At 38.7% G+C, this 27784-nt stretch overlaps 2 protein-coding genes and 1 long non-coding RNA gene across 6 annotated transcripts in view; 2 read left to right on the forward strand and 1 right to left on the reverse strand.

Annotated features, from left to right (window-relative positions):
* The window catches only part of LOC147872600 (uncharacterized), a 28568-nt gene extending 26970 nt beyond the window's left edge, over positions 1-1598 (forward strand). For 2 of the 3 annotated variants that reach the window (XM_087355683.1, XM_087355684.1), the window contains exon 15: positions 642-1598. In XM_087355683.1, coding sequence (XP_087211809.1) covers positions 642-770 — 129 coding nt within the window. In that variant the 3' untranslated portion in view covers positions 771-1598. The remainder of the gene's footprint in view (positions 1-641) is intronic. The other variant, XR_015537040.1, reaches the window with a different exon arrangement.
* LOC147872601 (uncharacterized) lies at positions 9-8178 on the reverse strand. Its single transcript, XR_015537041.1, has 2 exons — positions 7376-8178; positions 9-2982 (listed from the first exon to the last, which is right to left on the reverse strand). It is a non-coding gene; the product is annotated as an uncharacterized LOC147872601 (long non-coding RNA).
* Positions 8179-8342: 164 nt separating this feature from the next.
* On the forward strand, positions 8343-26436 carry LOC110829099 (uncharacterized). 2 transcript variants are annotated; one of them, XM_087355772.1, is made up of 14 exons: positions 8343-8458; positions 9785-9855; positions 11113-11905; positions 12898-13033; positions 14795-14863; positions 15705-15923; positions 16543-16658; positions 17810-17920; positions 18675-18752; positions 19964-20064; positions 20701-20851; positions 21367-21507; positions 23673-23750; positions 25614-26436. In XM_087355772.1, the coding sequence occupies exons 1-13, from the start codon at positions 8411-8413 to the stop codon at positions 23715-23717; spliced, it is 2079 nt and encodes a 692-aa protein (XP_087211898.1). In that variant the 5' UTR covers positions 8343-8410; the 3' UTR covers positions 23718-23750; positions 25614-26436. The 2 variants fall into 2 exon arrangements, with proteins under 2 accessions (XP_087211898.1, XP_021918165.2); XM_022062473.2 differs by lacking the exon at positions 25614-26436 and adding an exon at positions 23956-24009.
* Positions 26437-27784: the final 1348 nt, after the last annotated feature.

Here is a 27784-nt window from a genome sequence, read left to right on the forward strand (position 1 = left end):
TAGTCTACTTTATTTAAACATATTTTAATCATCTTAATTAGTTTCATAATTACACTATATTCAATGAGAATGTTGTATGATATTTCGGAGGTTTTCGGACTCCTTTTAATGTTGACTCAATTATTCATTATTGCAGACAAAATTAAAAATATTTTTTATCTCAGGATGTAGTGTTATGCTTTCTTCTTGGTTCAGTAGTGCCAGAATTCGGTCAATACCCGGTGATTTATACCTTTCAACTCTTGCGCTCCTAAACAAGGTACTGTACATGTAGAAGAAAGTATTTGGGATCATCAGCATTAATTTTGACCCATTCGCTTAGTAACTTAACAGATACTCTGACTATCAACAGTATTGAGGAATACTGTTGTTACCATCTGGAGAGGAGGAGATGGGTCAATCTGTCATAATACCTCTACCTACACAGGACAAAACATTGCACAGATAGTGAACACACATCTGTCCACTGAACAGGATTAGAACTCATTACCAAAGTGTTCGAATGGTCAAGATTGATACCATAAGCTATGTGACCTCTGTGATGGGATACACAGTACACAAATTAATACTCATTCTACAAGATAAATTACATAAAAATAAAAGCTTGATGCTCAATACCTAATAAGGTACATTATTTTCAGAATGAACCTCGGAAAGAGCAAGATGTACAATTTAACGGTGTTAGAGGACCAAAATTCAATGTTAGTGGCTGCCTAGGTCTTGTGATTGCTAATGGAAGACCAAGAGTCCACAGGAAGATTGAGAAGTAGGCATGCCAGGACACAGGGGCATTTGCATCTCCCAGCGAATGCTTATCAGGATCACACAGTAACAGGGCAGGAGCTGCAATCCAGAATTTATGTGGCCCTGGATTGTTACACATGTAGGTACAGACCTAAGTTCTGGAAAAACATACTGCCTCAACATTCAATACCTTGTGTTTCCCATCATGTCTGCCTGTGTGTCAGCCCTACTTTCAGCAGTCATTTAAGAATTAATAAACACAACCCTACTTGTTTCCTCAGCAGGTTCTTTCTCCACCTGACCACTGCCCCAATTTTGGGCTTTCCCCACACTGCTTGTTCCTTGTAGCTTTGCCAGCCTAACCCCTCCTTACACTCTTGTCCTCTTAGGTTTATAAATCCCTGGGCTTCTAGTTTCAAGTTACATAACCCAGACCATGGCAATATTGGCACTACCCCAGTTGGGGATGTGCCCACAGAATTCTTCGTGTACAGAGTCCAGTTATGTTTTAAACCCTCAGAGCTTGAATCCTGACATGTGGGATATAAATAAGGTGTTAGCAAGGGGGAAGTCTCAGTGTTGCCGTGGCCTGGGTCATCCATACTAAGCTCGTGCAAGCCCAGAGATTTCCAAACTTGTGAAGAGAGGATTATGAGGAGCAAGCCCTGAGGGCACAGCCCCAAAGCAAGGCAAGTCAAACAAGGCAAATGTGTGGGGAGAAACAGGCCTGCAGAGGGAAGACCTAGGGCGGAAGCCTTCAGTCACAAAGAAAACTTCATACTTCGTTCTAAATTTGATTTGTACCTTGGGGAACTCCTAGGGCTTCCCTGCATCAAAGTGGCAGCTGAACATAAGACACACAGAATCAGGCCCACATAGTAATGAAGATGGAGACAGTATGCCCTTCCGAAACGTTGGTATCTGTAAGTTCACACAGCGTTACAGGCCAAGCAATACAGAGCACGCTGTTGGATTTCGAGCTCGGTTGTACATTAAAGTAATAAATCAATGCTCCCTGATGGCGACTAAAATATTCACTTTCAAATGCCATTTTGTCTCTTTAACACACAGTATGCATCACATCACATATGTAATATGGCTTCATGATAGTTGTATTAAATTCTAATCCAAAGACAAAATATCAGTGTACTAATTATGACCCTGTAACCTCTCTCATTTTTTAAATAAAGGGCTTCTTGCCTTTTACACAGCTCTAACCACTCACCCTTGCCACTTTCTCACAAGAGACTGTGAGGCCAATAATTCAGGTTCTGAAGGTTAATTCAGAAAACTTATTGCATAAGTATCTCAGATGAGATGAGGTTTATACCAAGGAATACATGTGAGGTGCCGAGATGGAATTTCGCAGAACTTCAGGATGGTGATGTGTTGGTGCATTACGACTACTTTTAGAAAACGTTTGGTCAATACACTGCCACAAATATGCAACGTTAGATTTTAGGTTTTCACAGTGGTGAGAATGAAGGTTGCTGTCTTCTGGGTTGTTGTGCCGTGTAGTCTGGTAGAAGTTTAGCGACGTTTCAGGGGTCCCTGCTGCCTCCATCATCAGGGCGAATAAAACGTTGGTGGACATCTGGCAGACCACACAGCACAACAACCCAGAAGACAGCAAACTTCATGCAGCGAGCTGTCTAACTGGTTATTCTAATTAAAATTATTTATTTTAAATGCTGTGAATCAAGATGTCTCATAAGAAAATTCAGCAACCATTTCTCACCCAAGTCTCTCCTGATACACCACTAGATGGCTCCAGCAGACAAATCAGGTTTGAGTAGAAATTGTGCAGAGGCAGTTGGCCTCTCACTCACTACTCATAATTGCACACTTCAAAGTCAAAGAATCCTCCCACATGGGAGGAGGCCAAGGCTCGACTTCGGGCTGTTGCACCATAGTCAGTCAGTCATTTTAAATGCTGGGTTATTTTTAGAATTCACAGGAGAATGTTCTTGGTGTTTTAGTTGCTGCAGTGAATTTAGACAAAGAATTTGAGTTGACAACTGTGACAGAGTGTGAATACACTCACTGAAATGTAATGTCAGAGTGTTTTGAGACCACACACTTGCACACTAGATGGTGATGGTAGCCGAGTTCCAAACTTTGTATTTGAAGCAGTCTTCCTATTGGCAGACTCGTCATTTGAATGTTGCGATCTTTGCACCAGGTGCACACTTCAACTTTATTGGTTGGTCATGATGAAATATGACCCAAAAATGGCACCTGCAAGTAGTAAAAGACTGGTGATGACTACACATGTTCATTGAAATTTATAATGTCTTGAGTATGAATGAGGCGCCTCAAAGCCAGATATACTGACATCCAGTCTTCTGCAGCTTGAGAATCATATACAAGTAATAAATTTCTAATAAAATTTCAATTATAAATTTTGATCAAGAAAGATGCTGTCAAATATAAATATCTATCTTACGCACACTTTCCTAAATATATAAACCGGAACAAATGTATTATATAATGTCCATCTTGGGGTATCCTGCCCATAATCAAACTCACAACCAGTGGGCACACAGCCCTCTTTGACAATTAACAACAATATTTAAGTGGAAAAGGCATCCTGATATGAGGTTATACTCTGTTATGCAATAGTCCAAGTCTGGTGTGCTCAGGTTATCAGTGGTTTGGGATAATACGATCTGCTACTTGAAAGGAAAGCTCCTGTAGCAGATATATATAATGTTACTTGTTTTAGCTGCAAGAGGAAGACAGTCTGAAGATTTCTGTGACTAAGGTAGGAAGTCTAGTTGAGTGGTGGTTGGATAATAGGATGTGTTCATTCATTGCATCAAAGAAAAAATATCTAAGTGTTGGTAGAGAAAGATTATACATGTGTCATGAAAAGACATATATACACTATAATATGGAATATAAACCTTGTAACCAATCTTCATATGTTGTGTTTATGAGGGGAACCTAGTGTGGTCTGCACATAGCAGTTGGCACAACAATATCTTTTCCTGTGATTCAAACATGCAAAATGGTGGAGGGTTGAGACGTGATCAGTACCACTCACAATCACCATATTTAACCCCATCTGACTTCCTTGTGTGGTTACTTGAAGGACATGGTGTACAGCAAAAAGCTAGCAACAATTCAAGAGCTCCAGTAAGAAACTGAATGGTCTTGCGCAGACAACTAGGTGGTCACTTTTCCATCATTGGCTCACAGCTGTCAATTGTGCCATGAAGCTAATGGTGGTCATTTTGAACACCTACACTAGAATTGCAAATTGACTAAGAGCCAATACTGACATATCTAATAGTTTAGTCTATTAAAATGTCATTATTTCATTCAATGAATATGTATACATCTTTCTGGGACATTCTGTTTATTTGTAGGAGGTTTATTGTTATTGTGTGGCTTCTTAAAATCACTACTTATCTATGTGACTATTTTGGTCTTAAAAGTATTAACTTAGTTGTGATAACTCTAGTTTGAAGCCTTATAAAGGAAGTGTTAATCCCAATTTTATAATCAGAACAAGTAATCACACTTTTACGTCATTTGAAATTTGTGTTCCCACTTGCCCGTTTAACACCTCTGAAGAGAAACTTATACAAATGGTCGGCCAGACACTGTGGCATGTTCTACAACCCTGATGATGATGGAGAGAAGCGATGTAGACAACTGTAGTAACTTTCAAATAAAATACTGAGCACAAGACTGCAAAGTATTTTAATAAATTGATTTGAGACAGTCACAAATAAATAACTGATTCACACATAAATGGTGTTTTTAAATTTAGATATGAAGTTATCTGTGGGTTTATTGTAACTGTTTTTACAGAAAGAGGCTTATTTCTACACAATATAATCAATCTTAATTCAGAGATGCAATGCAATTAAATATTTTTGTTAGTAATATTCCTGCACAATTTTTGGTTTCACTGAAACAAATTCTGCAAGGGTTTATGACATTTAATGGCTTGCTAACAAATGTCTTCTCTACTTTATTTTTATAATCATATTTCCATACTTCTGGTACCGGTACCTACGGTTTTTGCATTATTCTTACATATGTAGCACAAATGACAGGACCCTTCAAGTAACTCCATTTGTATTGATAACAGCATGGTATCATGAATCTATCTATATCAAGATTCAGAGGATAAGCTTGTAAATGAGGAGCAATCATGTTTGGAACATGCAGTTTTCTGATTCAAAAGAGAGCTATTCAGATAAGCATGCTTATAATGGCATATGGAGACCAGAAATTTTGTGTGTTTGGTCGATTATTACTTTTAAATTAAAGTTAAAAACTAGTTACATGTGATTATGCAATTAAAGGATTATTTAAGCTCTGGATAGCTCTGATGTATAAACGGTTATTACAGGCCTTTGTATTTAAATTGTGCGTAAATAATCCATTACTTTCAGGCAAACTTAACTTCAGTTTTTAATGAAAATATAAATGTAGAAATTGGTTAAAAACCCATAAACTTCCTATCAACACCTGAAATTTAATTTTCTAACCAGATGAGATTTTAAGTTCTCACAGAGTCAAGAATGATGATGACTATCTTTTTGGGATGTTTCTCCTTATAGACTGGTAGAATTTGACCAGCGTTCCAGATATGCTTACTGACTCCTTCATCAGGGCGATTACAGTGGTCTCATTAGGCACCACCGATGCCTTCGTCAAATTCTACCGCATTATACGGCCTAACATCCCACAAGACAGTAATCTTCAGCTTTATAACTGTTTCATTTAACACCCCAATTCTAGAACTGGGAGACATTCTACTCAGTTATACTTAAACACACTTATTTCAGAGTATCTGAAGCTCCTGTAAACCTACGTACGGATCCTAGCGTCAGTTAGCATAATTAAACATATAAGTATCAGTTTACACATCTTTATAACAGATCATTCACTTCTCAGTCCTTGTACCTGAAGAACACCTGCTTAGATTGATGTATGTAGTGCAGAGCAAGTAATTTGATGTGGGGCAAAGTCGTGTACTTGGTTATTCTCACAGGCTACATGTTTAAATATCAGGGCAGATGTTCTTTTCAGTATAACGTTTGTTTTTTGTTAAAAACCAGGTCTGGGAAAAAGTTCAGTTAGAATAGCCTATTCTGTTTGAACGCTCTTTCTGCCATAGTTATCATACAAGAAAGAGTTCTAGAAACAAACCATGAAGCATACTTTCATACTGCACAAATTTTCATTTCTACACATTTTGCGATGTCAATTTTACATTTAAGTAATTCAAGTTTACAGTCAAATGAAATTTAACTCGTGCGTTAGTATCCTGATTTCTTGTGTACATGGTCATACAACTGACTCCCGTTTGAGTTAAATTTTCTTATTACTTCATGCAAGTTACATTAATTATTATCATTAATTTTATATGTATGAAGAAATTCTTATTTAGGTACAAGTGTCTTGACAGTCAAATTTATGGAATAGTCATATACCTTCAAATGTTCTAATTGTTTCCAATATCTGTAATATTCAACTTTGGAAAATTTCTCTTGCATAATTTGTGGAGTCTTTGTAATCTACTATTATCCAAATTTTCATTTCCTTAGCTCCAAGTTCTGTTGGTCATCACTGCTAACCTGAATGATCAAGATAACTTTTGCATTGCTACTATGTTATTTTATTTTACAATAAAATACTTTAAAAGTTACTTATCTTTTGAAGATGTTATAATTTCAATATTAAGTATGAATATGGAAGAGCATTTGACTTTTCAGTCCTTAAAGAAAGAGTAAGCACGAGTCAGTTAAAAATTGATCTTGACTCAGCCGAAACCCACAGTTTACTATTTGTATTGTTGTTCCCTAAATGTACACGTATAATTATAAGATACGAATACTTAGGCTTCAAACACAGAACTGATTTTGAAAGTGACCGTGCTAGCCTTTTGTTGTTTCTATCCATTCATCGTTTCAAAGTCTGTCTCTCACATTTTGTATTTTGCCCAACTCACATACTTTACTTGGATACTGCATGAAGTAACCTATTCCATATTTGTTTATTTTACAAAGTAATGCCCAGTAGTGGTACTTATGTGGTCAGTAGGGTAGGAGTACTGATGGTGGGTGGTTCAGCAATGTTAGTTTCTAGGGTGGTCTGTTGGTATGATAGTGGGGATGATCCTTGTGGTGGTAATATCATGTTTGTCAGGAGTGGGGTGGCTGCCACGACTGTGATTATGGCACGATAACCGTCGTGGGACGGGTGCTGTGGGATTGAACCCAAACCTTCAAAATGAGGGACTTCTCACATCCCTGGCAGAATCCCTTTGTGATCACACCAGACACCAGCATATCTGAACAGATGCACTCGGTTCATAATCTGTGGAGTCTGAACAATTTTAAACTTATTTTAAATCGCATTCTGCAGTTAGAGGACTTTCATTGGTGCACAGCTTCTAGGACAGAAGTGAAGGCCTCATATAAACATGAAAGCATGGATGGGACCTCTTCCCCTATGTGGAGTTGCTCTATATTTCTGACTCCAACTGTGTGACATGTTGGGTTGTCTTTAATAGTATCCATAGAAAGTCATTAGTTTAGTTTAGTTTAGCTCCTTCCATAGACACTGGATGGCCCAAGTCCCTAGTCCAAATTATAAAATTAATACAAACCTGTAAGGGTAAAAATTGCATTCCTAATGTATGGAAGAATTTTCACCACTGGATACAGCGTTCTGCTTTCTAATTCTGTTATTCTAAGTACACAAATACATTATTTTTGCCTACTGCAACAGTATGCAGTATTCCTCCAACTGTTGTAAAATCACTTTCTAAAAAATGATAACTGCATAAACTCTTATTTTGCAACATTTTTGCACTCTTTCTGCCCATAACGTAGTACTGTTAAAGTAAAAATTCCTATATTACGACTAACTCAATTGTTAATCTGTCAACGATTACAATCAAATAATTCTTCTCCTGGTGGTCTAAGAGAGGGTCTCCAAAACATTCATCTCCTGTCCAGAACTAATGCAGCTTGTTGCCCAAGACGAGTTTGTAGCGTTCAGTTGCCGAGAGAGCTTCAAGTTATGCACAATTACAAACTTGACAATGGTGTAGAATTTTGAGGTTATGTCAAAGAAATTTAATGTAAAGAAAGCTGAACCGAATTCCACTTTTCAAATATAAACTATCAATATCTAAATGTGGTAGCAACCGATTTTTAGGGCTGTAAATCTGTAACAGAAAAGAGGACTTTGAGTTCCACACAGAACATCTTGATTGGCCCTTGTAAACATGTAATACTGTTCCCCTATTAAAGGGAATTTCGAATCACAAATCTGGAAGAATTATTACGATTACAAAATAATTTAAAGTAAAAATAGCAAAGAAACGATTACGCAGAACTAATAATCGTCTATTAATTGAACCGACTGGCAATGCATTTCCTCAAAGGAACGCACAACAGGTATACCACCAACTTCCAAGGAAATAAAATCAAACACACGTTTCATCTCTGATATTTTCAGACGTTCCAGAGATAATCTTTGCTGCTAACGACATCTCTCGCGTGTAGTGCGTACTTCGTTCAGGTATCTCTTCAATTGTAAACAAACAATTACTATTTCCATAGTTTCACTCAGCAGACAATTCTAACAAAGAATTGTCACAGTAGAAATTTTGTTTTATTCAAAAGTTTAATCTGTCATGTGGAATACAATATTATATTTTATCCAACGAATCTTCTTCAATCGGGTAAGTAATAAAGACAATACATTAATAAAGTCACCTGCACATCAGTATATGTTTTTAACGTAAGATTTACTCATGTATTAGTATTATTATTACTATTCAGTCTGACGGTGATGACTAGCAAAACTCAGAGCTAGGAAATCTACATTGCGCACGAAGATAAATTACTTATTTAAATGAATTAGTTATATTCTTTATAAACTTCAATAACTTTAGTGTAAAACTAACGACACAAATATTTGTAAAGAAATAAATTTGTAATAAGAAAGTACCGCCACGGTGGTCTAGCGGTTAGAACGCTGGCCTTGTAATCCTGGGGTCTCGGGTTCGATTCCCGGCGGTGCCCGAATTTATAATTTGTGTTGGGCAAGGCCGTGGTCTAGGCAACACGGAGTTTTCCTCCGGGGGCTTCCCCGGTTTCTCCGTGGCATCCCAACAATTACTCCATTCACACACAGAAGAAGGCAATGGCAAACCACTTCTGGATCATCTGCCAAGAACCTATATGAACAGGTCCCAGTCCGAGAAAAGGATGGAAGGATCCTGTTCATATGGACCTGTCATCAGACAGAACACTAAATAAATAATAAAATGATGTGGTATAGCGGTTAGAACGCTGGCCTTGTAATCCTGGGGTCTCGGGTTCGATTCCCGGCGGTGCCTGAATTTATAACTTGTGTTGGGCAAGGCCGTGGTCTAGGCAACACGGAGTTTTCCTCCGTGGCATCCCAACAATTACTCCATTCACACACAGAAGAAGGCAATGGCAAACCACTTCTGGATCATCTGCCAAGAACGTATATGAACAGGTCCCAGTCCGAGAAAAGGATGGAAGGATCCTGTTCATATGGACCTGTCCTCAGACAGAACACTACATAAAAAAATAAGAAAGTAAGCTTCGTGGTTTCTTTCTAGAACTCCTTTTTAAGTTATAACAACGGTGTAAATAGTGATCAAACGAAAATATACTCTTCTAACGTCTATTTCCTTTAATGAAGAACAAGAATGTACTGAAACAACATTTGCGTTGCTATTGAATATATGCTACGTGAACAGGTGGCGCGCAAGGACTTAGATATGAATGGTCTGTTACAAAGATATATATATATATATTATATAAATAGGCCTAGTACATGTTCAAACAACTGCTACGTGACTTGAGGTGGGACGTGACAAAACAGTCTTTGGTTCGCTTTAATGAGAACACGTAGCAGAATAAGAGTTAGTTTTTTAATGATATAGGCGCCATGAGTTTTATAATTTTATTACTGCGATGCTGAAAATACGATTTGCCAGTGTCTAATGGGCCTATCGCATCTTCTCTTCCAGGATAGTTTAGAACCCGATGAGGAAATCAAGAATTCCCATGACAGCCAGAGTGACGGGGACACCGAGGACAGGTACGTAAAGTTCGCTGTTCCTAATACCAGACTGAAAGTTATATATACAAGGTGCATCAACTGCTTATGCTTACTTGTTCACATACAATGGAGAATGTCACTTCGCTGTTTCAGTACGTCACATTAAAATCAAGTTTTAGAACCACATCATATGCTCTAAGAAAAGTTACTGTTGTGATATTGTGATATTCTGAAACTACCTGGTATTATTTCTGACTAAAATTTTTAAGTTTGTCTCACGTGGGTGCTGAGATGGAACAGTTAATTCGGCCCCTGTTGCCTACTGCTTCATCCAATAAACCAATTGTATGTGATCAGCAAATATATATATATATATATATATCTTGTCATTGTTTTTGGCTCAAGCATACATTAGAATTCAAGCACTGCCCAAAATGGTGGCACAATTTTAAGAAATGGACAATGGAAGATGTTAAAATAAAATATCAGAATAAAATCCTACACTGTTCTTCTAATCGAAGATTTGATAACATGGTAAGTTTTATTTATAATGATTTCCCGTTCTGTTCTATATTTTGCGGAGACTGAACGTGAATGTAAGATTTGTACTTTGTACACACACAGTTTCAAAATTCTTCCGAATTTCATAATAAAGATTTAAAAATTCCATATTCGAAACTCCAACATGTAAACGTTTACCGTAACCTAAATTTCGTTAACCGAAACTTAACGAACCTAACCTAACCTAACACGCCTTAACATAAACGAAGCAGAGAATCTAACCTAACCTAACCTAACCTGCCCCAACAAAAACAAACATTCTTAACATACACAAATTCTTCGTCAGATGTCCACTTAGATTAATACGAACCACGGTTATCATAGCAACCACATTGAACATTCAAAGAACTCATAACATTATTCTCCAATGGTCATAATTGTAGAAAGAAATCGTACTTCAGCACTTACCACTCAAACGTCTTTTTGTTATCACCGCTTGTACTGTACAAAAAATACGATTTTGAAGTTGTACAAAACGGCTTAAACTCCGTCCAAATTTCATCCCAATCCGTCAAGTGGTTCTCGAGAAGAATCAGCTGGGAAACACTCGACAAGCATTTCATGCAAATAACGCATAATAACGAAATAATGTCTATCGAAAAGCAAAATATTTAATAAAGTAAATATCAACATACATAGAAATTTGAATTAAATGTGCTTTGAATTTTATTTTGAATTTCAAACAACACTACTATAATAATAATAAGTAATGTTATGAAACTTGTTTTACTGCAGGTCCAAGGTGAGAACTCCGTCTGGTACAATGTCATCATCAAAACAAATGAACGGGGAACATCTCCCTGTGATGTCTTTTCAAAAGAAACAACAGCAGACGAACGTAATGAAACAAGCTCACTGGTGCAGTTCATGGCCGACAATAGTCTTAACTGTGAATAAATCAGATGACATGACAATTGTTCAGAAGAAGCTACAAGACATCGATAAACTCACTTCGGAAAGGGAAATGTTAGTAATTGGATTGGAGAATTTTGAACATCTCGATGAGAAACTTGAAACAGTGAACGAAGACAAAGCGTTGAAGACTGAGATTGTGAAACTGAATGTTAAAATGGCGGGGCTGATACTACAGCGCCACGATGAAATGAAGAAAACTGAACAAACTATAGAACATCTTAATAAGACCGTTGAAAATATCACGTCTGAAAATCTAAATCTGCGTGTTCTAATGGCGGAGCTGATGCATCGCCAGAACGGTGAAATGAACAAAATGGCGGAAAGTAGAAAATGTCTGAAGGAAAATGTAGTCAGAATGTCGTCTGAAATTGCGACCCTGCGACGTAAAATGGAATGGTTGGCGGACTATCAGCAGAATGACGGGGAAAAAGGCGAGGCTGTAAGAAGACTGATTGAGACTGCAGATAGGATAACGTATGAAAATGATAAGCTGAAGCAGGAAATCGATCGTCTTCGAGACTGCTTTCGAGATGACTCCATCACGAATATCATTAGTGGCGTAGAGGAGGAGTTTCTCAGGGCTACAGACTGCAGGAAAATCAAGGATAAGCAGGTAAGCTATTCCCTTTGAAAGTCCAGGCAGTTTGAACAGAACTTCAAAGAAAATGGCTGTGATGTGCGTCATTGGGCTATGTAATCTGGTGGAAGCAGACCGCAGCTTCAGAAGTACTTATCTTTTGATGGAGGCTGCAGTCACTAATGAAACGTTGCTAATCTTCTACCAGATTTCGCGGTCGTCTTCATACACTCGGCCATGAGAATTTCAAATATTTCGTGAGGAAGGACACGAACGGAAAGTATTACGGATTTAACACGAAAGCAAAAGTATTTTGGGTAAAGAAATCGTTTCTAAATGAACCAAGCGTTTTAACGAGTGCATTTGAAAGCAGTCATTCTTAGTTTCTTCCACAACTTGTGAAAGTCAGACACAAATATGTAGAAGCAGCGGAGCGCTTGTTAAAATGACAATGTCTGGTCTGTGAGTTCAAGCGAAAAATCTTCCAGTTTCTTTGCCAGTCATTACAGTTTCACAGACTTCTGGGAAAATTTCAACTTCTTTTGAAGTATATGCGTTATACTAACCAAGAATTTTCATTTATCGTGTTGATTGGTGTTCACCAGAATCTCTTTGGATAGTTATTAGTGCTGGAAAATGTAGGGATAACGATGCTCTGCTGGGTATTGGCGTCATGTGAACTTGCCGGTGGATGCTAACGTTTCGGAAAAGCCCTGAAGATGGAGACAGTACGCTTCTCCGAAACATCAGCATCTACCGACCGCTCCACACGGCGCTAGAACCCACCAAGTAACACCATCAACATTGTCACCGCCGTGATAACCTCAAATTTTACATGAAGGACTTCTTGTAGCGCGTCCTTCGATACGTAAGGACTCGTAGATGGCGGTCACCCGATTTATCTGTTGTCCACAACTGTTGTAGAGCCGAAACGGTCACGGTTAGAATTCCGTAACTCTGTCAGTGCGATAACTGCGCATGCGCCGTGTCTGTCGGTGACTAATGCCAGACATCCTCCTCTTTTCCAGGATCGCGCTAAGCCTGGCGACAAGAAGTTCCAGGACGCCGTCAAAGATGATCAGAAACACCGGGCACTGATCAAGCATCAAATGAACAAGAAACCATTGCAAAAAGGTGAAGAGGTCAAACTAATTAGACCCCCAGGTATGAGCGCTTCTAGGAAACGAGGTATTAATAAACCGCTGAGGCATGAATTGACTCATGAGAGACACGCAATAAGATGTTTGATATCGGGCCACTTCGTTCCTTGTGCCAACAAGACCTGAGCTAATTGGCTTTATGGTCTATTAGTATATTTGTCTATACACATAAATTTGTGTTCTATGTAATGGGCAGTTCTCTGTAGCATAAAAGATTTAATTTTCGTTATATTGCATGAATTACGTGAACATGCTTACTACTAATTACGTGACGCACTTTGGGAACGTTTGCTATTGACTGAGTATCAACGAAATATGTCAGTGTGGGAGAACAGAGCAATATTTTCATATTCATCATTTTTTATTTCTAAAGCATTCGTCTGTTATAAGAGGAATGGCCGTGAACTGAATTTGTTTATAAACAAATACTTGAGGAAAATGTTTGTTCCTAAGAACAACGAATTAAGAAGGCAAAGAAACATAAATCTTGTCTGGTTATGAAGATCTCTTGGTATACTGGGGGGATTGAAAGGTAGGTTAGGTTAGTTTAGGTTATGTTATGTTACACCTGACCGGGCATGTAATTAGGACGTAAGACCGAGGTGGACGCCAGATAATAGAATAAATACGGATTTTAGGAAAATATTTATGTGAGCCTGTAACATGAATGCAACTGGTTCAAGATGGTTTCCTAAGGACGGCGTCACTATTAACGGTGTTCTATCTTCGGGTTGCAGGCTACTACAGGAGAGTTACTTTCAACTAAAGCGATTTGTTTAATATTATCTTCCCCAATTACGCGTATATCTTCTAAGTAATTTTGTTCCCTCTGAATTTTTCAATTATTTCTATTGTTATGTGTTAAGAAATTTCAAATTTTTTCCCTTCCGCAGAACTACCACTGCCCAGACTCACTGGTACCTTCATTGCTCTAAAGTATCTCGAAGTCTTATACATGGCATAAATAATTTTTATTACATTGCTCTTGGTACAATTGAATGCTTGATCGTGAATGCTGTAAAGGGCTGTTTAATTTGACAACTTCAGCTTATAACCCTTATCGGGAAGCTAGTAGTTGCTCACCCAGCAGTGAAATTTCCTGCGTTTCGTAACACTCGATCATTCATAGTCGTGTTTACCAAATCTACAAGCAGTCCCTGTCCTGCATAATATAATAATATCTTCCGCATCTACGCGTATGAGTCCATTTATCCCCTCAGGATTTCCAAACCAAAACTTTATATGCATTTCTTATAGCCCCATCTGTGCTACGTGCCCCACGCTCCTCATCCTATTTGATTTTGTAAGCCTAATATTAATTATTGAAAGTAACTAATTATGAAGCTCCTCATTACGCAGTTTTCTCCAGTTCCAACGGCTTCATCCCTATCAGCTCCAAATATTTTCCCACGCACCCTGTTCTCAAACACCTCAATCTGTGTTCTTCTCTTTCTGAGAGAGACCAAGTTTCGCACCCACAGAACACAAATGTTCGTATGTTTCAGTAATTGGGTTTTCAGATAACAAACAGAGAGACAAAGAAGTTCCTGATTACAGTTAAACAAACCACGTGGAGATCTTATAGACTTTGATTTCATAGATCGGGATCGATACCACCATTTGAGGCGGTGTTCCTCCCTGATCAAAATGGACAATCCGTTCAGAGGCGAATTACGTCGTTTACTGCATAAATTGCTACATTCACGCATGAAGAACAAAGACAGGCCACTTAGATCATGTCTGTAATTGTGATGCTTTGTTACAGTCCGACTTTCTGGGCCTCACCTTCCGAAATTACGGGACTTCAAGCCGCTCATGCGTCTGGGAAAAGGAAGTGAGTACAAATTCTGCTAACTCTCGGCAAAAATGTTATGCATTTTTCTGTCTATAACCAACTAACTTACTCAGACTTAGAGGTTTAATTGGTGTAGACCCAAACGGTATTCAGTTGAAAAGAATTCTTTGTATCTGAATGTTAACTGAACCGCGTCCGCCTGAAGCCTGTTAACAATGAATTGTGTAGTGACAAAGTCGCTTATTAACGAAATCCTGAATAGAGTTCGTGTGACTTTGACACATAACCTCCAAAGAGGTTTCAAGTACAATTTGAGTTATAATTATGAATGAAATGTCGCAGAGTTAAGTGGGATTACGTCCTGTTCGTGTCACGCTCTAGAGCCGTTAATAGCAGCCTCAGGAAATTACGTGCTCTAATCAATTCGAACGTCAAATGCCATCACCTGTGGCGTGTGCTTCAACTGCCTCTTGAATACTGGGCCCACACGAAACGTGTATTGACAACTTTCTTTTAGAAGATGGCTGCCTTCTGGTTTGTTGCGCCGTGTAGTTTACCGACGTTTCAGAGGTATTTGCTCCCTCCATCATCAGGACAACAAACGAGACGACAGCAATCTTCAGTCTCTCCGCATTCAAAATCTTAAATCCTAAAAATTCTCTTTCAGTCATCAATCTCTGATAGTACAAACAATTCTAACCTTTGTTGAGGTAAAGTTTACAAATATTAGGGCCCTTTGTCAAGCAGATAGCAACGTGAAACCTGACTGTGTCCCTTGAAATTTATTAGGCGGTTCGTTTCAATATCTTGGACATGCCTTCCTCGCCGTATTATGTCCAGTTCTAAATATATTTACATTTAATAAATTTATACTTTTCAGCGTTTGGAAAAGTTGTCCTAGTTAGGAAGAACGGAGGTGTTGATAACGGCGCACTATACGCCATGAAGATGATAAATATCATCGGGAATAAATCACAAGAAAATGATCGTGAACAGTGTAGAACAGAACATGCTGTTCATGAAAGAGTTGCGAACGTTCCGTTCCTAGTGGGACTCTACTACGCCTTCCAGACGAATTCAAATCTGTGCCTGGCCCTTGGTAAGTAGAAGAAAAAAATATTCTTATTTCCACAATGATGAGAGGCGACGTATACAATCCGACTTGGAGGGTCGGCCAGACGAGTGTGAGAGCGGTGTTACAGGAGCAGATCACATTGACAGTACTTTAATTATTATGCATTCTTTGCACGAAGTGCATGGCGGGAACGAATTATGGTTTAATCATGTCTGTACTTCAGTCTATCTGTCAAGTTGATTCCACTCGAGAACCACCGGACGGATTGGGAAAATTTTTTATATAGATACTGTGCCATTCTGCAAGACCTCAAAATCGCACTTTTGAATATCCCACAAGCGGTGATGACAAAATTACAAATGAGGAAAGTCGTGAGGTGGACACTGAGGTAGCACAGTCTGGTGGCCGATGAGGAAACTATCAAAGCCTAAGTTTACCATTGCCTATCATTTACTTACGTCGTATGCATATTTATCGTTATGGTGAACATCATCATTTCCTCTCATGGATTAGGCGAATTGCCTGTTCCGGCGTCTAATTTGTTACGTTTCCTTCCATCCTGATCTAGGTCTTCCTATGTATGCCAGCCGGAGAGTAGCTACATGAAATATTTTCAAATAGGGATTCATTATTATTGTTCCAGACTATTATCCAGGCGGCGATTTGCGGACTATGTTAAACTGGAAGAAAAAACTTGCAGAAAGCACAGCTAGACTCTACCTCGCTGAGATAGTCTTGGCCGTAGACCACCTGCATAAGGTAGGCAGTCAAACTATCCCAATATAGTTATTTCCAACAAATTCCATAATATGTCTGTGTAAACCCAAGTACGTAAATTGTTCAGCCACAGTAATTTTCCATTTAATTCAATACTTCATTTCTTCACTATAAGTAAAATCATTTTAATTTCTGTAAAATATGTCAAAAGTAATGACAAAGGGTAATTGCATCTCCCATAATTTGGGCTTATTTCTTACAAGTATTTTTTCAGATTTAATTAGCACCACTTTTCATTATTACTGTTGTATTTAATTAGTCGACGACCACATTCTTCTCTGCAGATCTTGGTTGCAAAAGAACTTCTACAGTATTCATTCTTAACATAAAAATATACATTTTAGGCTAATTCCAAAACGACGTTAGCAGCTGTGGGCTACGTATTTGTTAGCGTTTCCTCTGGACACTAAATACGTAGCCCAAAGACCTTTCACAAGATAACAGTTCCAAAACAAATGTTTCTGGAAATTCGTCTTGTTTGTTCACTGCCCTCAGACAATCAGCACATTTTCTTCACGTCAGTTATGAATGACTGTTTACAGCAGAGTCCTAGTGGTGTGTGGGATCCCATGTGTGTCTTGGATTCAAGACTAACCAGATGCAGTGAATGTATCTGTGCGCTTTCTCCCCCTCGCTCTAACGCTGACGAAATTAGAACTCTGCGCAGGATGAGAGTACAGGGCTTCTCCCCGTGCTACCGCCGCTCCATCTGGGGCCTATATATGCAAGATCTGATTGCAAATGGCAGCCGACAGCCAGGGAACTTAGATGGTTGTATTCGTTAAACATAATTAATAATTCCTTACGAGGTGTCTCAGAAATTCTTCCTGGGTGAGACATCAGATTTTCTGTTCCGACGGCCACTCATACCCACGCACAAAGAGAGTTATTTTCCGAGTAAGGGAATTGAGATAAATCCAAGAATTGACACTTTTGCTTACCCTTCGAGAGGCAACCGGGAGCCGTGGTCGGGCGGTTAACTCTCCTGCAGCGTACGACAGCTTAGCTAGAGCGAGCGACACGTGACAGGAGAGCAAAATAGGGGAACCACATCTCAGTGCCACAGTAACAACGCCACATGTCCCAGTTCTTAAAACCCAATGCTTAAGGAGCTCGTTATTTTTTTCTTTTAGATTGGAGTAATCCATCGGGACCTTAAACCAGAAAATATACTGATCGACTCTGAAGGTCATATAGCGGTCACGGACTACGGACTGTGCAAAGAATTTCCACCCGACGCAAAGGTACATTTAATATCGACTTTGAATTTTGTTCAGTTTACTTACTTGATGTTTTTTGTATGTGGACCGCTGTCTGTCTGGCAGTGCCCTTCATTTGAGGAAAATCCAGGCACAAGAGAGGCCTCGTGTGCCTGAAATTAGACCACACATTTTCAGGCGTTTTTTTTTTGTACCAACATTTTATTGAAAGTAAATCTCAATCACGTTCAATCAAGTTCTTAGAGTCTGACGGGGTGAACCGAGAAGTTCAGAACTCTAATAATTATAGCTTTTTAGGAGTTTCATAAACAGTTGCTATTCTTCAATTCAGAAACCATTAACATACTTTGGGGGAAGAATTTCAGTCACAAGTGTTAAAAAATGGCAATACTGGAATGTCAAGGGTATAAAACAAGGGGCAATGTCAGATATTATATTACGAGAAAATATGTAGTTTGTACAGCTCCACACTTATTGTTAGGGCAGTCAAGTTAAGGGCCAGATGTGTAAGGAGAGAAGTAAAGTTACAAAATATACGTGGGGAAAACCTATTGGAAAGTGTGAACTTGGAAAATCAAGAAGCAGAAGGTAATACAGCATTAAGAGATGGATGAGAGAAGTAATTTGTGAAGAATGGGGATAATACATCTGGCTCAGAGCTGTGTCCAGTGGTCGTCATTGTTATTGGCCATGCCCAAAGTTTTGTTTGTGTTTGCTGGAGAGATAATTTCTAGTTGCCTCGTGTCTCAAATTCCTGTAATGTTGCTTTTATTAACAGATATATCATGTTGATGATGTATGTGGCACAAGTGACTACATGGCTCCAGAGATGATTCAACACAAAGGTTACAGCATGGTAAGTATCTTATACCTTTACAGTATAAAGGAAATGATTTCATTGTTTTACGTATAACTTGTGCAATAATTACAATAATCAGAAGGTTTGGAACCAAAAATAGTAACTCCATGTAGTTCATAATGACACGTGCATAAACTGGTTATTGTATGATAGAGGAGGTAGAATAATTAAATTGTATTTGATGCAGACAACTGTCTGTCATCTGCAACGATGACTGATACATATTTGCCGGATAATGGAATTTACAAGACAAGTATTACAGAGGTAAATTAGAAGAAGCTAACTACACACTCTATATATCTTATACTCCTGTCAAGTTCAGGAAAAGTGGAGAAAAGTTAGGCGAATTATGTGGTCAAGAGATAGGCACACCCCTGCATTCTTATTTATGTGCAAGTTTCCTATATAAGACACCCGCCATTTTGTCTTGTGGCGCTCTGTCTTTTTAGAACAGTATCGGGACACTGTAATTCCATAATTGGCGTGAGGAATTCCTCTAACACTTCCAGGTACACTGTGGCAGTCACATTACATTTGGCAAGAAATGAAAGTTCGGAAACATTTTGTTTCCACAAAGTTCTAGTTTAACTTTGAACAGGTCTTCGTATGTTCAGTAGCTTCTTGAGGATTGCCTTTTTCCTTAAATTCTTAGCTTACATCGATTAACATTTATCGATAAGTAAAATGTGTCTTCATTGGTGAAAACAGAAAGTATGACACAAAAATAGAGGAATAGCAGGCTCTTTTTCACAACTGAACCTTGAAAAAAATGCTTCCATTTGCTTCACCATGTCTGTCTGCCCACATGCAATAGTTTCATAATTTGAAAATTTTTAGAATTTGAAAATTTATAGAATTTGAGAATTTTTAGAATTTGTTAAATATCTTGACTCAGATACTTATGTATCTTAATGTAACATGAAGCAATAGTATGACTATATAATGTAAATTGTAAACAACAGTTAATAAAATTATTTTTAAGGTTCTTAATGAGTCTAGGAATCAAACTGACACCTACGAGGAATAGGTAAATGAAGAAAGAGTACTTATCACACATAGGATTAATTACATATAAACCGGGAGGCAAAACATGGACAATACAATTCATACAAGAATATTTATATTTCTGGTGACCCTCTTAAGTGTGATAGTGCGAAGATTTAAAAATGACTGACTGCAGCTGTTTCCTCCATATTTAATTGTTGCAGGAAGTGGACTGGTGGAGCGTAGGGGTCATCGCGTTCGAAATGATGGCTGGGTTCAGACCCTTTGTTATTGCACGCGACGAAAGCATGACGAAACTTTGTCGGTAAGTGTTTTGCGTTTCAGAAGAGATCCATGTATGTGCTCCATGTCAACATAATTTTCCTTTGCACAAAGATAAATCAAATTCAGTTTCTGGTAAAGATACGACTGTCCATTTTAATGACACTAAAGAAAGTTCACACATTTTAAAACCTGAGAAACATAACATCTTTGAAATGTTTATCATAGACCATCTTCCGTACACCTTTTATGACCTAAATCAGAGATTTGCAGGCAAATCAGATACGTCAAAACAAGATAGGAAAGTGCATTCTAAACCGAAACACACACGCTGTTTGTATGATTGTAACATGCTTTTAGAGGTGTTAAGTCCAACACCCACGTCTGCAACCGGGTCGCTGCATCTTAATGTTGAACTCATGGGTTTGCTAGTCCAACATTCTGTTATTGCTGATCATAGAATATTCAAAAGTACAATACAGAGGTAGTGTAGAATGAGACAATGTCCACAATAAATTTCATCAAAATCTGTCCAGCCGTTGAAGTAGACACGACCAGCCATTTATGCATTTTCCATATGCTCTTTGAGCAAACAACGCTTAAGATTGAATGGCATTATGCACATTGATTTTGAATGTTTGTTTTTGTGGCAAAAAGAAAAATTGATCTTTATTTGCAGAAAAATTGTGCACAAGTTGCCAGCGATCCCTAAGAATTTCACATTCATAGGGTCAAGTTTTGTCAGAGGCCTATTGGAGAAAATGCCATTAAAACGGTTAACATCAGGGAAGACCATCAAGCAGGACATCATGCAGCATCAGTTCTTCAATGTGAGTTCTTTCCCATGTCTGTTATCACAGAATACTAGGCTGTATGTACATGTTTCACTTCTAAACTCTGCCTTGTACACTAAGAGACTGCCCCAAAACGGCAACGAGTACACAATTTGAGACCCTTCAAGCTATTTCTAGATGAATTCATTCTTTCAAAACTTGAGTAAGTGAAAAGTTTGATTTTAATTCCTAGAGAGCAACTCGTGTGTAATAAATGTCATAGGCCAAAGAGTCTGAGGACAGTAAAAGGTTAGGATGAGAGTGCATTATGTACTGTGACATGAAACCTTAAAGGCGTGATGAGGTTTTGTCAAACGTCCCACCCAGCAAATGAAGTATTGTTGAATAACTTAAAGCACAGACTAACATTTATAGCCAAACAGATAACACCATTTCAAAATTCTTGTACTTTCTGCACAACTGAAGGATCTTTCAAACTGGGATGTTCTGATTTCTTGCCACAAACGGCATTATCGTCCACATTAGTAAAGCTTGATCTTCTTATTCAACAGGGTATCAACTGGGATAAAGTTGCTAGCAAAAAGCTGAAGATGCCGTATGTTCCACCTTATAACAGCAGCAAAGACGTCCATCCTGTCCAGAATCTGAAAATAGAGCTTCTAGCTCATACAACTGGTTGCAAGAGAGCTGAGGTCAGTACCAATAGTACTCTGCCCCTCGTCTTATTATGTGGTGCATAGGAACAAGTGTTATTTTTGGCACTTAAGTTACCTTTAGATCAGACGTTGGAAGCTGAGTTCTACATGGCCTTGAAGGTGTTATAGCAACTAAGAACGTCGAGGTGGTCCTTTGCCAATATTTGAGCATAATATTCATACAGCCACTTTCATGTGGGTTTATAGGAATAAATGGCAGTTTCTGCCAAAATAATGGTCGTCAGGGTAAAATGCAGACACAATAACAACATGAAGGTTGTCAATATATATCGTGACTAAAGAAACAGCCCCAATTTCAGCGTGGAATTTTTTTAAAGTAACCTAACCTAAAATAATGCACTTGCTTATTATCACTGACCAAAATAATTTTCTGAACGTGTCCATAATCAAATAAGAAGACTGTGGCAAAATAAACATAAAGTTCAGTACAAATAAAAAAAGAAGTAATTCGCATCGTAGCAACGACAAGTTTTCACGCTGGGAAAATATCCTTTGTGAGTTCGAGCACGTTCCATTTTCAGAATTTCCTCTTGGAGTACAAAAATAATTGCAAACGCTCAGATTACTTCCTATAAGTCTCTATAATAAAGCCATAGATGTAGGGAATTTCAGTTTGTCTGAACATAATTGTGACATAATGCATATATCATAAAATTGCTACATGACAGATTTAGTAAGACTAAATATTCAGATGCCTCGTCACTAGCTTAGCAAGACATTTACAAGCTGACCTCAGGACACTTATTCATCTGTATTGATTAATGTTATCTGCCACATAATTGAAAACAAACATCTTCATTGCTATTTCTCAATTCTTTGAGCATGTATTTGAGACATATATGTATATTACTTCATTCTCACAGGGATCTTCAGATTCACGAAAGTCATTATTAACCACCGATCACCAGCCTTTCTTTCGGATTGAGGGTGGGGTGTATAGATTAGATTTATCTCTCTCAGGACAGTGTCCAGTGGCTGACTTGTGAACACAATTAAGAGCCTTCCGGTTCCATAAATAATTTATTAGGTTAGCAACAATTAGTCAGTGAGCTGGTCACTCACTACTAATAAATGGACGCTTCAAAGACCATGAAACCTCCAAAAGGAGGCGGCGATGACTCGCTACTGGGCAAAACTATTAATAGAATAGAGCAACTATTAGTTTCTCAGAAAAAGTCTGTTCCCTACAGTCTGTTATATTATCCTAATTAGAAACAAGATAAATCCGTAAATTACAAGAGACTTAAATGAAGAAATTCATTGATGCCACATGAACAAAATAATCATTTACAAATTTACCTCTTCCAAGCGCTTGAAAGAAGACTGGCATAAGAGAATGTAAAAGGTTGTGTAAAACTGCATCCCACAAATTTTTAAGGCACTGAACATTCCATCTGTGTGTGGAACAGATTCAAGAAAGATAGGCTTCATATACATGTTTTATGTTAGCAGATCCCATGAGTATTTAGGTTTATTTATGCAACTGATCAGGAATATCAAATCTAAGATTGAGGTACAGGGGAACAGAGATCACTTACAAAAGGTCTGAGTACATAGCGGCACCTCACTGATAGTCTTTTCCCTTAAGAATATGCACATTTGAGGTGATTCATTCCTTCTACCAAGGAATTGTTTTAAGAAAATCTACTGAAAAACCAAGTTGAATATTTGCATAAACATTGAACTCCACGGAGCAGATTCTATTCAAGAAGCTGACAGCATACTCCACTAGTTAGATGATTGGCAGTATGTAACTTTTTTAAACAAGAATTGTTAGCATCCTGTCAAATTCCCAGCTACCCTCCACATCTCCTTCCACTCCAGAGGAAGCACCAGGCGGTGGAGACGAGTGATTGCAGTAACACACGGCTTAATAGACTGGTGTTGGTTATGCGGATCACATTGATCTAACTCAGGGGCAGGTTCACTGATGTACTTTAACAAAAGGCATTTTCTACCTTCAGATTCTAATACAATAAAGATACATTTTTAGTTTTTATGGGCGTAGTCTAAGTTCAACCACGAAGATATATTCTTATCACCACGTTCCAACGAAACATTTTTGTATCTTATAAATACCAAATGAAATAAGTTCCTCTGCAAATTAATTTACTTACTTTTGACTGTAATCTTTATCGCAGGCATGCTTATATGTAGCACCATCCCTGATTCCAAGCAATGAATAAGGAACAGGAACTTCAAAGGAGTGCCCAAACGAAGTAAGTGATATTATTTTAAGTTGTGACACTTTATTAGAGGTCACGTCTTACAGGCAGATGTGTTGAAAATTAACAAAATTAATGACCATACCTTTTAGTTTTATTATGGAACAGACTGGTAAAGCTACAGCCGTGTCATAACTTGATTGTCACAATAATATAAACGAATACAGACAAATATGTGACATAAATTTGAAATTAACAGGTTAAGAAAACAACCCATCTCAGACAGTTTGGACACAACTGAATTATCCCCGGAAGCATTAATACGTCGATGTGAAGTGATGTACGTTCGACAAAATGTCAGTGGAGGTTATAGCATATAGTTATGGCATTTCAGCAGGTGGGAATCATGGTGGATGAAGCGGCACTCGGATGTGTCCTTATCAGAGATTTTTGGTTCTCCCATGTCAACATCACTGCACTGCTGCTTCGCATTTGCTTATGTATCTTCTGGTTCGTTCCTTTCTGACCTGACTGCGTTCTCTTTGAACCTTACCACTTTATTGCCTATCACAGAGAAACAAAATAGTCCTCAGGGTCAAGAGGAGCGGTAGTTCAGTCAATGTAGGGTGTGATTATGCAATGGGCAAAATGAGTGAGGTTATAGAAAATGCACGAGAAGAATTATTATTTGTGAAAATTACTATACAGCCTATTTAATTTAAACATTCGAATTACCTCAATTAGTTTCAAAATTACATTACATTTAGTGATAATACAGTAACCCCTGTGTATTGGAATTTGGACTGTTTTCAATGTTTTGTTAATTATTCATTTTTCCATATAGAATTTAAAATATTTTGTATCTCAGAATGTAGTGTTATGCTTCCTTCTGCCTGGTTCAGTATTGCCAGAATTAGGTCAGTACCTGGTGATTTATAACTATCAACTTCTGTGCTCATAAACAAGGTACTCTGCATGTAGACAAAATTATTTCGGATGATCAGCTTCTTTTTGGCATATACCATCAACAACTTCCAAGATATTCTGACTATAGAAAATGTCGTGGAATCAACTGGGGATTGGGGCGTCAACCTGTCAAAATACCTCAGCCTACGCTGAACAATACATCTCATAGAACGTGAACACACATCCGTGCATGGAATGGGTTTTGAACCCATTACCAAATTTTTTGAATGTTCACGATTTTCACCATAGGCCACGTAGCCTCTGTCATGCGCTGCTTAGTACACAAATTAATGTTCATATTTCGGGTAAACAAAGAAATCCAATTCTCAACAAACGTTTGCCTATTGGAAATGAGTTTGTCACCATCTGAAATTATGTCTGATTGCCTTACAATCAGATGTACGAAAACATCACGTGATGGAATAACGTTTCCATTACAGTACAATTTTGCCCGAGGTTAATTTTCGGAAATACAGGGCGTATTTTATGACTGACGTCAGCAGTATACATTTCCTATTATCACGATTGTACTGGGTAGGCAGGCAACCTAACATAACCAGGCCCAAACTACCCTTTTCTACCGTCATTAGACAGAATTGGGCGACCTGTAGTTATTCTAGTAACAGAGTGAGACAATGTTTCGGCGTAACAGGGTCATAGCCCATTCCTCAGATGATACATGAGCAATTATGAAGCAGCGGCGTGAGGATATTGACAGTGAAAGACGGAAGGACTCGGAGAAAATTCTGTCCTGGTGCCACTTCGTCCTTCTCAAATTCCACATTAAGTAGCCCAAGCGCAAACCCAGGGTTCCACGTTAACAAGGTCTTTACTAATTCAATGATCTGAGACACGACCTTCAGCTAGAACATAGGACGAACGGTCTATAATTTAAATAACATTAAAATAAAAGCTTGAAGCCCAGTATCTAATAAGTTGCCTTATTTTCAGGGTAAACTTCGGAACACAGGAAGAATGAGAACAACGCGTACCACGACACAGAGGGGCGGAGACCTCTGCATTCGACAGAGTCTTTGCTGAGTGTTGGTCAGGATCATGCCCGTCATCGAGTGGGAGTTGCAATGCAGAATTAAAGTGGCCATGAATTGCGACGCCAAGCGGAATTTATTTCTGAAAAAAAAAATTCTGCTTCGATATTCAACTCCTCATGGGTCCGTCAATGCCTGTCTCTCGTCTGTCAGCCCCACATTCAACACCAATTAAGAACATTTAATCACGATCCTACGTCTTCCGTCAGCAGGGCTCTTTGTCCCGAGGCCTCTGCCCCATTCAGTTAGCCCCAGTTTGTGTCTTGGCCCTTAGGGCTTGTATGTTTGCTTGTACTTTGCCGGTCTAGCACTCGGGAATAATCTACGAGGAGCAAGCCCCAAGGGCAGAGCCCCAAAGATAGGCAAGCTGAATGGGGCGAATTTATGGGGATAAACAGCCCTGCCGAGAGAAGCAGCGGCCGAAAGGGAGATACGTAGAAGATGGAGGCAGAGTGCCCTTTCGATACATTGGTATTTGAAATTTCACAGGGCGTTATACAGAAGTGTAGCAGCGTAAAGCCCAAGCGATCCAGGGCACGCCACTGGAGTTCGAGCTCGCTTATACGCCAGTGAATATATGTATAAAGTGATAATTAGTGGTTCTTGATAAGGACCAAATGGTTCACCGTGTATTTCGAGACATGGCAACATCACATCCTGCAACATGGCTTCAACATATTCGTGTCAAATTCTAATCCAAGGACAAATAAAAGACGTACTAAGAATTGTGACCTCTAACTTTTTATCGGTCAAAGGTGCCATTTGCCCGAACCTGCCACATAAGTCTACACTGACAAAAATATTGCATCACAATAAAAAACCGAAATTACGTGGCATACGCCATTTGTCTCTCATATTTGATTTTTTCTGCGTTTAGTAATCTATTATAAAAATTCGTAATTTGTCGTCGTCGTCAACTAATTTGTCTTCAAGAAATGACGTCATCAAACAGTGTTACTTTTTAAAAAAATGCAATAGGAATTATATTATTCTTTGCGGCGATAACGGTTTGGAGTGTCATTTTGATACGAATTTATTACATAAATAGTGTTAAATGTTACAGTTCCACATGCTGTTAAATTTCATTCTGTACAAACGATTTGGGGTGGGTGCATACCTATTGGAACAGCGCGTTGAACAGCCCGTTGACAGATAACCACGAGGAAAACATTCTTTCGTCAGTTCTGTGATTTGTAAAATTAATTTTTGTGAAGTCACAGTTTCTTTGTTCGCGAAGTCTGGTGACTGATGTTGTAACCTTTCTCCTCCGTCCTGGCTCATCGCAGCTTCCAGCTGGTAGGGATTGTTGGGTCGAAGGAATCCCTCAGGATTGTTTCCTCAGCTCAGCTAGTCGGTGTACATCGACTGACTCTCATTCGGTGTCACGGCCAGTTCGTAACAGCCAGATTGAACATTCGGATTGATTTGGATGGAACACACTAATTACTTATGACCTGCGTAATCGTTGATCCCACTTCACGCAGTCCAACTCTTGGTAGTTTACACTTTGTTAAGTTTCACAATACTCCCTAATGCACAGCCACACTTTAACTTCTCCATTACCTCCTTTCTTAATACTGTAACATTTAACGTAATGTAATGCAATGACGCAATGTTGTAATTCTTCAATCTTGCAATGTAATCCAATGTAAAGTAATCTTGCAATATTGTAAACTGGCAATAACCTTCTGCGCCAACCAACCGACCAACCAAAAAGCTAACTAAGGGCGGAATCCTGCGCAAACGCAAGACATCGTCCCTTCCTAGCTGAAACCATTCCTGCGCACAAGGCGCATTGCTGGAAATGGTAAACGGTCTTAATATAAAAAACGGAAATTTTGCTGAAAATGTTGAACAGAGCCTTATAATAAATACGGGAATTTAGATAACGCTAACCGCGGTTCCGTCGTGGCGGGAGCCTCGACCATTCAAACTGGGGTCTGTTGCTGCTGATGGGAGGTTATCCCGTCAGGCAACTTGTACAAAGAATTTGGTTGGTTGGTTCTTTGAGGATTGAACCCAGAGATGGAGGGGCCGTTTCAAGGCTTCTGCGGCTTGTGGGGGGGGAGATCA

This window comes from Zootermopsis nevadensis, unplaced genomic scaffold (assembly GCF_977971745.1).
Source record: "Zootermopsis nevadensis isolate Lab colony 2312 unplaced genomic scaffold, Znev_1.0 Znev_ptg000025l, whole genome shotgun sequence".
NCBI classification, from domain to species: Eukaryota; Metazoa; Arthropoda; class Insecta; order Blattodea; family Termopsidae; genus Zootermopsis; species Zootermopsis nevadensis.